The sequence below is a fragment of the Salvelinus namaycush genome, chromosome 9, assembly GCF_016432855.1.
Source record: "Salvelinus namaycush isolate Seneca chromosome 9, SaNama_1.0, whole genome shotgun sequence".
NCBI classification, from domain to species: Eukaryota; Metazoa; Chordata; class Actinopteri; order Salmoniformes; family Salmonidae; genus Salvelinus; species Salvelinus namaycush.
Genome location: NC_052315.1, coordinates 54021157 through 54034113, shown reverse-complemented (window position 1 = coordinate 54034113; position 12957 = coordinate 54021157). Strand labels below are relative to the sequence as shown.

General features: G+C 41.6%; 1 protein-coding gene across 1 annotated transcript in view; it reads right to left on the bottom strand.

The window, feature by feature from the left end:
- Positions 1-6960: 6960 nt before the first annotated feature.
- Positions 6961-12957, bottom strand: part of LOC120054198 (tyrosine-protein phosphatase non-receptor type 9-like) — a 46145-nt gene continuing 40148 nt past the window's right edge. The window contains exons 7-13 of the mRNA XM_039001654.1: positions 12414-12730; positions 11905-11992; positions 11244-11313; positions 10291-10369; positions 9908-10058; positions 9385-9592; positions 6961-8812 (exon numbers count right to left, since the gene is read on the bottom strand). Of these exons, the coding sequence (XP_038857582.1) occupies positions 8622-8812; positions 9385-9592; positions 9908-10058; positions 10291-10369; positions 11244-11313; positions 11905-11992; positions 12414-12730 (1104 nt within the window). The 3' untranslated portion in view covers positions 6961-8621. The remainder of the gene's footprint in view (positions 8813-9384; positions 9593-9907; positions 10059-10290; positions 10370-11243; positions 11314-11904; positions 11993-12413; positions 12731-12957) is intronic.

The following is a 12957-nucleotide window of genomic DNA, read 5'->3' as shown; positions in this document are numbered from 1 at the left end:
CACCTCTGTTTCAATGTGACACTTAGTCTGATACATTTTTTCTGGTATCTTGGTAGAATGGACGATTCTCCCATCTCCAAATTTGAAAGGTTTGTTGCTTGGTGTGTCAATCATATTTTGTACTTCTTTCATATTTAGTTCATTGACATAGCTTTCATGCCATTTTGCACCACACACTGTTCGTGTACATGCAGTGTCAATCACAGCAGATCCTAAGGATTCAACTATAAAGATGTCAGTATCAGAAGCAGATTTGTTTGAAAACAGTGTAATGTTACACTGCTCTATCTCTGTGTTTACATTTTCCTCTGTTAGTTGAACTTGTTCATTTTTATGAGGACAGTCTTTAACCCAATGGTAAGTGCTTCGACAAATAGCACAGTTTTATCTCCTTCCATACCTGTGCCGGGCAATGGCGTCCTCATCTGGTTGTCTTGAATGTGATTTATTGGCACCTTTTCTCTGCTGCTCAGTGTAATATGCTGCGCCACACACTTGCATTCCATCTGTTATTGGCGCGATAGACGTGTTTTCAGCGAGAAAAATGTGTTAGTGCCGACTTCATTGACGCAAAAGTCAGCACAGTACAAGCAGTCAAAGCCAACTGTTTCTCCCTACCATCTAGACAGGCAGTATCTAGCAACTTGAAAGCTAACACTGCATCCGGGAGAACCATGTCGTACTTGCGCATCCTATTGTACCTCTGTTTGAAATACATTATGTAGTCCGTTATGCAACTGAAATGTCTCTAGTAACACTGTCAAAGTTTGAATATATCTCTAGGTTAAACTGATGGATTTTTCTGTTATGCTAATTCAATTTCCGCGGGTGCATGGACATCAACCTTGGGGGGTTAACTAGCTTCTCCTGGTTTGATGCTGTCCAAGACCGGTACTATGTAATCATATTTTATGATAAATAACCTAGCTATGGCAGCTATTATTCTGCTATAGTGCAAGTTGGCTTGGTTTGTTGATGTCTCGTCTCTCTCCTACTCCCCATGTCACTCGCTCACAGTACAGCCCCTCCTCGCCTGTAGAGTGGCACCTCTCCCCCTCCTCTCGTGCATTATTAGCTCCGATTTAAAAGTAGCTTAAAAAATTACTTTTCTGCTGCTTCCCTCACTCGGAATGGGTCTAGTTTTTATTTGAATTTTATTTTTACCTTTATTTAACTAGGCAAGTCAGTTAAGAACTCATTCTTATTTTCAATAACGGCCTAGGAACTGCCTTGTTCAGGGGCAGAACGACAGATTTTTACCTTGTCAGCTCGGGGATTCGATCCAGCAACCTCTAACCACTAGGCTACCTGGCGCCCCACGTCCGTTCGGAACTGGTCTCTATAATAATGAAAAGATTTATGCATATCGGGTCAGGGTGGGAAAGCCCCAGGTCCCTTTCAGAACGGGTCCAACTTTTTGGACCGTGAAGACCTCTAGCACAGACCCCAAGACATCGGCCAATCACCATCTAGTGGCGAAAGTAAGAACTGCTGAAAATGCAGTCAAACGGGACAATAATTATTCTGTCAAGGAAGTTTATTTTTAATTTTTTAAATAGAGGCATACTAAGACAAAATAAATGTGATACAGTGTGTAAATGATAACACGGTGCATGATATTAAGAAATTGATAAAAATGCTGGAAGTGAATGCTGGAATTAAACAATCAACTATGTAAATGAGCAAAAGCTGTGCGCATTAAGGAAATAGACCATGGCTCAAATAGAAGCCTGTCTCTAATAACCACCTGTTGTGTCCAGTGATTTAAGCAAATAAACACCCGGTCTATTAATTTAAGTTTTACGGTAGGTCTAATTAAATTAGGTGACTAATCTTAAATTAGGTTTTACATGTACAGTTAACTATGGTGTGTTGCCTATGGATGCGTCTGAAAACTCTTGCTTCCTAAATTCCAAACCTCACTCAAGCACATTGGAGGAGATGATCTAAGGTCCCTCACCTCTGACCTCTTCCTCCAATGTGCTTTGAGAAAGGGACAAGGAATGAAGGATACAAGGAATGAGGAAGCAAGGATTAAACAGCTTGTAACATTCAGACGCAGCCTGTTTAGCCACCATGACTCTGTACGTACCCGGACAGATCCCAGCAGGCGGATGTAGGTGGCGAGCAGCTCGGCGAAGCAGAACGAGTCGCTGGCCGCCTGCTACTGGTGCAGCTGCTCCATCTTGTCCTCCACCTCGGCCAGCTGGGAGAGGGCTCTGGATAGGGCTGTGTTGTCCTCTGACCTACCCAGCATCGCCACGCTCTTGGCAAAGCCTGCTGTGTTCACTGACAACTCTGGGAGATAGGGAAAGAGGGAGTTTACCAAATGCTGACTATGTTATTTGAAGCCTATTTCCATTTCACAATGTACGATTAAGCACTTTTCTATTCCGTACCGTTACTGTGTCCGATCAGAGAGTCCATCATGATGTGGAGCTTCCTCAGTTGTTGTTCCTCAGCCTCCACCTCCTGCAGTTTCTCCTCGAACCACTGGCAACACACCATGACACAGGCAACCGCACAGCATTAGAGCTGCAATGGTTTGACTATAGTGCGAGATAGTTAGTGGGTGCATTTGTTTTAGTGACAGTAGGTCCATTCGCCCCGGGTGGAGATTTCACTTTAAAACGAGCATACTCCGCCGACTAGGGCCCTAGGCGAGGTAAAACTAACTGAGGCGAAAGCGTGTGTGTGTCACAGTGGTCAGTGGAGGGAGACTCACCCCGTCCGACGCTTTCATCTTGATGGTCATCTTGCTGAGGGAGTCTAGCCCTGTTGATCATCTTCAGGAAGCCGGCACCACTCAGAGCCTGGGTGCTGTGAGCCCTGGGAGGGAGGGAGGGAGGGAGGGAGGGAGGGAGGGAGGGAGGGAGAGAGGGAGGGAGGGAGAGAGGGAGAGAGGGAGAGAGGGAGAGAGAGAGAGAGAGATTGACTTTAAAAAAGCATTTGATTCTATTTGGCACGAAGGGCTATTCTACAAAATTCTCCAAAGTGGGCTTGGTGGTAAGGTGTATGACTTAATAAAATGTATGTACACAGAAAACAAGTGTGCAATAAAAATCAAAAACCAAAGAACAGAATTCTTTTCACAATGTCGAGGTGTGAGACAAGGCTGTAGTTTGAGTCCAAATCTTTTCAACATTTATATCAATGAATTAGCAGACATGTTGGACAATTCTCCAGCCCCAGGACTCACACTATTTGACACAGATGTGAAATACCTGCTATATGCTGATGACTTGGTACTTCTATCACCAACCAAAGAAGGTCTTCAACAGAACATTAATATTCTAGAGCAATATTGCCATAATTGGGCCCTGGCAGTAAATTTCCCAAAAACTAAAATCATGATTTTCCAAAAACAAAACAGATGTCAGAAACACAAATATAAATTCACCCTGAACAACACCATCATTGAACACACAAAAAATTACACCTACCTTGGTCTGACCATATCTGCATCGGGAAACTTTAATAGGGCAGTGAATGCACTCAAAGAAAAAGCCCGCAGAGCATTGTATGCAATAAAAATGAAATTATTCAAAATCAACATCCCAATTAGAATTTGGACCAAAATATTTGACAGTGTAATCCTACCAATAGCTCTTTACGGAAGTGAGGTTTGGGGGCCACTCAATAAACTGGACTTTAAAATGTGGGACAAACATCCAATTGAAGCCCTACATGCAGAATTCTGTCGGAAAATCCTACAAGTCCAGAGAAATACACCAACTAATGCATGTAGGGCAGAATTGGGCCGCTTTCCAGTAATAATGAAAATACAGAAAAGATCATTAAAATTTTGGCTACATCTAAATTCAAGTCCAAATTCGAGTCTGCAATTTAAAGCACTTCAAACCCAAGAGCTGAGCCCAGAAACGAGCCCTCTCAGTCAGCTGGTGTTGGACCTCACCAACCAAGCTGACAACAGCACTGCTTCAAAAGAAAGAATTCCAATAAACAAAATCATGAACCAATCAAAGGACTCATATATACAACATTGGAAAAACGAAACAAAATCCCAAAGCCGACTAAATTGCTATCTGACCCTAAACAGAGAATATGAATTGGCTGAATATCTCTACTCTGTCAGAGATACGAAGCAGAGACAGATCCTTACCAAGTACAGGCTGAGTGACCACCGATTGGCAATAGAAACCGGCAGACATAAAAAGACATGGCTACCCAAAGAGGAGCGTGTATGTGGTCACTGCACGACAGGGGATGTAGAAACAGAGATGCACTTTCTCCTTTACTGTGATAAATATTCCTCACCAAGAGATTCATTATTTACAGAAATGTCTACATTTGTTCCAAATTTTAACTTATTAAACCCAGAGGAAAAACTAAAAATACTCATGGGCGAAGGAGCAATGGCTCCTCTTGCAGCCAAATATGTATTTGCCTGCCATAGCCTGAGGGACACTGAATAATAACATCTGCATAGTAAGCAGTATTATGACTGTTACTTATTATGACTGTTATTGTTATTGCTGTTATTGTTATTACTATTATTATTGTTGTTTATCATTCCAAGTAGTAATGGTATGGGTGGTAATGGTAATGATAGCAGTTTAATGATGGTGGTGGTGGTAGTAGTGGTAATGATGATTGTAGTTGTAGTACCAATGTAATGGTGAAGATGACCGTTATTTAGTTATAAGTTAGTTATAGTTTCATTTTTTTATTACATTACATTCGATTATTGACTGTTTTATTGTTACTATTTTTATATTTAATTTTGTATTATTATTTACTGCCATTCTATATTATTATTTGTCATTGTTTATAATTTTATTACAATGTATATTGTATACATTGTTGCTTTGGCAATATTGACACAATGTTTTTCATGCCAATAAAGCAGCTTGAATTTGAATTTGAGAGAGAGAGAGAGAGAGAGAGAGAGAGAGAGAGAGAGAGAGAGAGAGAGAGAGAGAGAGAGAGAGAGAGAGAGAGAGAGAGAGAGAGAGAGAGAGAGAGAGAGAGAGAGAGAGAGAGTGTACAATAAATTCACATCAGGGTCACATTCATTAGTGCATGGCAAAACGTTTTGCCAACAAAAAAAGTAAACTAGCATTTCTTATTGGACAAGTTCAAGTAGTTCTTCCCTGTTTCAGTAAATGTTATACTGGCCAATTGAATACATTCATCTAGTTCTAGTCAATTGAAATAGCCAAGAATGGAAAATCCTAATTGAAAATAGATGGCATTCCAATGCATTCACTGCATTCGGAAAGTATTCAGAACCCTTCACTTTTTCCACATTTTGTTACGTTATAGCTTTAATATAAAATGTATTAAATAGCCCCTCCCCAATCTACTCACAATACCCCATAATGACAAAGCAAAACAGGTTTTTAGAAATGTTAAAAAACTATTTATTTAATTATAAACTAAAATAATTAAATAAATAAATATTTGGCACATATGCCGAAAACAACAGGTGTAGACCTTACCGGAAAATGCTTACTTACAAGCCCTTAAACCCTTTACAATGAAGATCTGTGAAGTTATTTGGATTTTTATGAATTATCTTTGAAAGACAGGGTCCTGAAAAAGGGACGTTTCTTTTTTTGCTGATTTTATAACCCTTTCACAGGCCTCCGAGTCAACACCACCTCATAAGATTGCCTGCTGCAGTTGTTTGAGAGATGTCCAGTTTTCAGCCAAACATGGAGCATAGAGAATACCAGTAAGGGGGCCCTCATCAGCATCATGCAGACATGCCCTCGCTGTAAGCATTCCTGTGAATTGAACAGTCAGCCACATGTTGGCAAGTATCCAACCAGCAACCTTGACCTGTCAGCAGCAACAGCTTTCACAGGCTCATTTGTACAAATTACTTTGATACATTTCTTAACCCAATTGTGAAACATACTTTATGTAGACATTATTTATTTCTTATTTTCTACTTTTAAGATGCATATAATGTCCAGTGCATTAACCAGCCTGATCGCTGTGTTCACCATTCTATTTCACTTCACATTTTAATTAGAAAGGTGAACACAGCATTCAGGTTGGTACCACCAGGCTAATCGTCACCACCATTGATAATGTAATCAGTGCTGTGTGTTTGTGTGACCACCCAGTATCTTTGATGATGGCCCAGGAGCTGATCGACACTGCTATGCCCATCGATGTGGCTCTGGCAAAGATCTCACCTCCAGCATCACATCTTGCCTGCTCACCAACGGTCGTCGATGGGGAGAACAGCATTAGGTAGGTTTAGTCTGACTTGTTCAAACTTCAACCTAGTATGTGGTACAGCACAAATGTCCAGTAGTAGCAACACCCTTTTCATTCCATGTTCCACTGATGAACTGCCGATTTCTACAGGATGGACTGGAGATGCTTTTGCCAGATGGCAGCCTCACTCGTTATGTGGAAACCATAATTGGGTAGGTTTTATAAGCCTGTTCAAACTTCAACATAGGATAGGTTAATATCTGACACAAACAAGTACTAACTGCCATTGGTAATAGAACAGAAATATGTATGGGAGCCAGCACATGGAGAGATGAAGTCCAGACAGATGGGCTTGATACTGATGTCTCTGAATGGAGAGACCTGGACTCTGCCTTCAAATGTTACTAGACAACTTTTACTTGTATTGTCTTTTTTAAATTATTGAATTGAATCAGTCAATATGGGGAGGGAGAAACCTTTTCTTTTTCCAACAGGATCAGGGAACCCTGTTGTATATGGCAGGATTTCACAAACTTGGTCCTTAAATGTCAGGAATTGTGAAAAACTGAGTTTAAATGTATTCGGATAAGGTGTATGTGAACTTCCGACTTCAACTATATATATATATATATATATATGTATAACACCGGAATTCACATTTGACTGCACTGTGCATATAAACTCAAGATTTTTCAGAAAGATGATTTGTCTAGACACAAACCAGACTAAAATATGACAAAAGCACACACAATCCATTAGGAATGAACATTTAGCATTTAATGTGCTGAATACATGTTTGGTCTTCCTTTGAAATGTTATTGAACATATCCCAATCTCCTTTGGTTGGAAAACGTAATTGGCAAAAAAAATGTATTGGGTCATAAGACAGAAGCATTTGAAATGTACATGTGTAGACAAATGGTTTTTCCATACAGCAACATCTGATTCAATTGTCCTCAATCATACTACCTAATAGTAACAGAGCAAATATAATGCAATTTTAATGTATACTTTTAAAGTCTGAATACTTGTAAGAAAAAGTTGTTTAATACAATAGAAAAATACAATTGGTCACACTGTCCTTCATTGAAAGTAATCATTCTAAAATTACTAAGAGTGCACGAGGATGGCAGACTTAAACGAGGCTCCACTACATGCAAATTCAATATGAATTCAGTAGCAAAGAACAAATTCTTTCATCCAACAAGATATCATGTAATATGATGCACACACACTGTTCAGCAATGGGAATGGTAATATTCTACATGTAATCATGACAAGATGGTCTCTATAAGTGTCCATTGAACAACCAGACAAGCCTGAAGGTCAAAGGTCCAATCAAGTTATGCCTATATCACATGTTTAGAACCTCCCATAATTGCAATTTGACCTTAAATGCACTATACCACCACAAGAACTGCAATATCTTAAAGCACGATGGGAAGAGCCTTTTCAAAGTGCTTCAACATGGCTGTGTATAAAAGTATATTGCACTTTACTGAGGTGAGGTCTAAGACTGGGGTCTTAAGGCGGAAGCAGGGTTATGGCCTTCCTACATCATGTTCATCGCAGCATTGGCGGCTCAACAGAAGTACATGACAGTGTCTCACTGAAGCATACGTAACGACTATTGCGGCGACCAAACATTTAATGTCATGGAAAACAAGGTTTTCGAACAGCCAATGTGAATAACGTAATGAAGTCTGTGTTGTGAGGGCAGCCCTTAATTCTTCAATCTGCAGGAAATGCATTGAGATGGCAACATTATTAGCAGCTCGCAAATTTCTTAAGGTGTAGCATTACTTTAAGTGGAACTTAAGGTCATCTATGCATTTTATCGTGGTTGAGGCTTGGATTAGGGGTAGGGCAAGATGAGAAGTCCGCATACATATCAGGTCAACTTCTAAAAGTAGCCATTCGATTTATATCAGCTCCAGGAGAAGTTTAAGTCAAGAGGAAATGTTCCTCTCGAGTTTTCCAAGAACAATGCAAGATTGGCTCACCGTCCCTATGTGGATATTATTGACAAAATAAAAATACAGATTTCAGTGAGGACACAGAACTAATAATATAGGAAAGTAGACTTGAATGTAGCTAAACGATTTATATTTGGTAGGACATGGGGTTTACATTGCCCAAACTACCAAAACAAATAAATGGTGGTCCATGCGTAGAAAACAACAATAACTTGGACCGTAACTTCTTGAGACACTACAAATCCGTCTTACTAGTCGTTAAAATGTGAGAGAGTCCGGAGGAATGAGTCTGTCTTAGAGGCCTCTTAAAGGGTAGAATAAGTGATGGCAATCCCTAGAAGCAGACATGCTGATTGGCTACAAAGTGTCCCCTGGATTTTCAGATTGCCTGCGAGAACAACACCCAGGGCTTCACTGATTGGCTGCGAGAACTACGAGGCGACCCCCTTGGCATCACTGACTGGCTGAGAGCAGGCCCTGTCTTTGAGCATGCTCCAGGATGGCGTTGTGGCAGAAGTAGTACTGGTCGGGGGTCTGGATGGTGAAGGCCCTCTGTGTTCTCATCCACCGCACCGTCTGACACACATTGAGTGTCCCCATGTCCTGCAACTGGGACAGACAAATGTCCAGGGCACAGAAGGTACCTGGGGAGAAGGAGACATCATTATCAACAGATATATTATAAAGTGGGGAAGATGCAGGAATAACATTAGTTCACTATGGACTCCATACATTATAGCCAAGATGATAGCCATAGAAATATAATCCCTATTAGAGAAATGGGGGTGACACCTATGACTATCACATCATAGAGATTATATTTAATTGTGTGCATTACATGTTACTGAGGTGATCTGGGGGGAATTAACGTACTTGTTATAAGCATGTATGAGCCTTTATATTGTCTTATTAGGGCCCTGTGGTTTGTGGAATCATGTGACATGCCTGGATTTTTAACCTTTATAGCTTTTTCATCAAACTGTCCCAGCAGATGGTCCAGCTACATCTTCAGACAATTGCTTTCCCTTTTGGTGTAATTCTCCTTCTGGATAAGGCTTAAAATACAGGATAAAATCTTGCCATGTCACATGACTGAGCAAAATACAGAGCCTAAATATATTTTGTGTGTCTTTATTTTGGTCTCAAGGACTGGAGTAAAGTCTGACATGCATAGACTAAAGGAGTGGTGGTCATCAGTGAGAATTTAATAGTTCACCTGTTCTGCCTATGCCAGCACTGCAGTGAACCACCATGGGGGGTCCCAGGGGGTGGCCTCTCCACTGGGGCCCCATGCCCTTCACCGCCTGTCTCTGCTGCCTCTTGACGGCCCCCAGGAAGTCGATGAGCGTCAAGGCCGAAGTGGGGACGCCGTAGTCAGGCCAGCTCAGGTATTGGAAGTGGGTCACCTGCTTCTGCTCACATTTCTGGTAGGGACGGGATAGACACACCATGATAGTGTTAAATTGTGGTAAAAAAAATAAAAAATAAAAATCACTGATATGCACGAGTTCTAACGTGTTCAAACTTGTTGGAAGTTTTGATGTTAGCCAACACCAACACTAAGGTAGTGTTGCACAGTGAAAATTGTTCCAGCTAAAGTGAACAGCCATCCCTATGCAGCTAGCCTGTGCTACAGATAATCTCAGATTTTCATCCTTAACAAATCAGCAATAGGAAATGTGTTCTTCCTTGTGTAAAGGGAGCAGAGGTCACTTTAGACCTGTAGCTAGCTACTGTACCTCCATGTTGTGCAGCTCCAGGGTGGTCTGGCTGTAGTGGGAGTGGTTGTCCACTCTCTGGTTGACCACAGCCATGTGACTGTACACCTCCTGGCCACCTTCCTCCAGAGGCCAGTACTGACCACACTTCTTCCGACCGCCCTCGTTCGTCCTGCAACACACAGATTTATTATCTCCAGGAGGCTAAATGACAAATCTCTCTAGAATTCAAGAAGTGCCCTATTGTAACATATATGGGTCTGGTTCACAACAGTCACCACATATCAGCATTTCCAAATGTCAGTGAATCATTTAACAACAATCCTCCACTTCATGCCATGACAAAGACTTGATATAATTTCAACTCCCACTGGGTAAAGGTAAGCTGTAAGAAAAGTAATTACCGTGTTGTCATGACAATGACTAGCACATTTTGCTCCCAGACCATTCTCCAAAAATCACCATAGGTTTTCTCCAGTGGTCCTATGGACAGTAGAGTAGAATGAAAGGAATTATCTACTTGTTACATCAAGGCTCATACACACTGAGGTCTTTATGTATAAAATGTTCAACCGACTCAAAATTATTATTTAGGCTGGATCGTCAGGGGGTCATACATTGAGTGTACAAAACATAATGAACACCTGCTCTTTCCATGACAGACTGACCAGATGAATACAGGTGATAACTATGATCCTTTATTGATGTCACTTGTGAAATCCACTTCAAATCAGTGTAGATGAAGGGGAGGAGACAGGTTAAAGAATAATTTTTAAGTCTTGAGACAATTGAAACATGGATTGTGTATGTGTCATTCAGAGGGTGAATGGGCAAGACAAAAGATTTAAGTGCCTTTGAATGGGGTAGTAGGTGCCAGGCGTACCGGGTTTGTGTGAGTCAAGAACTGCAACAGTGCTGGATTTTTCACGCTCAACAGTTTCCCGTGTGTATCAGGAATGGTCCTCCACCCAAAGGACATCCAACCAACTTGACACAACTGTGAGAAGCATTGGAGTCAACATGGGCCAGCATCCCTGTGGAACGCTTTCGACACCTTGTATAGTCCATGCCCCTACAAATTGAGGCTGTTCTGAGGGCAAAAGGGGTGTGCAACTCAATATTAGGAAGGTGTTCCTAATGTTTTGTACACAGGGTGCATGCTTATGACAAGTCTTTCAATGCATCAAGCACATTATAATGCTTTATACCTGTTGACTTTAGTGTTACCAAAACACCAGTAGTTTGAGAACCAAAGGAACCTCTTACAAAGGAATGAATATTCCATCAAAATGACTAGTGCAAAAGTCTCTGATGATGAAACTAGCAGATGTCCTTTCATAGACGGCCATCGTTGTACCTTGAGTACCGATGTATGCATTCTTCTGTTTGTAGCCGTCCATGAAGCTGGCGTTGATGTAGTCCGATCTCTGTGGGAACAAACAGGCCTTCGTCACAGCGACCGAGAGAATAGGGGTCCTATAAACATCATAGCTGTACAGTAGCAATCCAGATAACATTAGAGCTCTGTTGGATGAATGCCAAATAAATTGAGCGAATAAAAAGAGGGGGCTATCAAGGCGGTTTTAAGCCGTTTATCAGAGGCCTTTGGTGAGCCTGCTGAGTGTAAAAGTAGAGGCTTTCTCACAAACACATGAAACAAAGATGTCCTTTGACATTCCATTGAGGCTGAAAGAGAGCATTCTCGTATGGCAATATTGAGTATTTCTTGTGTGTGTTTTTTTGTCCTCTTAACAGCCTATTCAAGATGAATATAAATAAAATATAGAATTCATATTTCAAGTTCTAGGAACCATATGTAATGTGCAGGTATATGTGCATTTACAAATACTGTTTGGAGCCATATTATGCTGTTGTGAATGGTGACAGCAAGTGCTTGATAGAAGGCAATATATGCACATGTGGTTCCTAGAAAGTGTTACTGATATCTCTTATGTTATGATACTGTACACTTTAACTGCATTGATGACATTGTCATATGACTTTTGAGAAGTACACACCTCGTTTTGTCTAGTTTTCAGACAAACTCTTGTTTGGTCAAGACACAGGACATCCCCATAGCGATTCCTCTCCTGGTTGTATGCAGCACTGGAGAGATTGACAGACATAATCAACCATTGGTCATTTAAGAATATCATGAATCCGTATCAAGTTACTGCTCCAAGGGACTGATACAAAGTTTTGCCACCCAGTTTGATGCTTTCCTTGGTAGTTTAACGGACAAACCCAAAGTCTCATCCTTTTCAACCCAGTGAGGGCTGGGGGGCCCGTATTCACAAAGGGCCAGAGTAGGATTGCTGGTATATGATCATTTAGATAATAAAAAATAAGATTATAAATCGATAGGAGGGTTCTGATCCAAGAAAAGCTCTGATCAGCTTCTACTCTGAGACACCTTGTGAATACAGGACCAGAACTCTCTAGGCTTCTCCCCATGCAGCTCAAATGCCTGGAAATGTAGATCAACACAAAGCAAACCCTTTAGAAGTGATTGTACTCATCTACTCACAGGGCACAGTGGAAGGTCCCTGGCGGTTGCTCCTTGCGGATTTCCACATACTCCAGGTGGATTCCAGAGCGCTGGAGCCTGCCCAGGTGGGCCATGAACTCCGGCAGGCACATGGCCTCCAGCCCGGGGGTGTGGACCGACGAGTCCGCCAGTGGGATGCCTACAAGCTCATCAACGGGGTCCACACGGCCGTTCTGCCCAGTCAGGAGCTGCTCGTTCCAGCCGTGGGCATCCAGGGGCAGCAGCCCCCCCAAGTGCTCTGGGAGACAATCCCGGGGGAGGTGCTGGCAGAGGTCAGACATTTTGACCATCTGGACCTGGGAGAGGAGAAGGAGGTAGGAGAGAGTGAGGGCTTCAACTTCCAAAGTCAAGTGATAACATCTGATCTTAAGTCCTTGCTCCGTTTAAAAAAATATATATATATATTAAAACTGGACCACCACAGAATCCTTTTTAGGACATCCTGATTCGTAAGCTGTAGGTTTCAGTCTTGACTAAGAATTGAGGATGTCCTAAACTGGATTCCATGCATTAATAGGGGTTT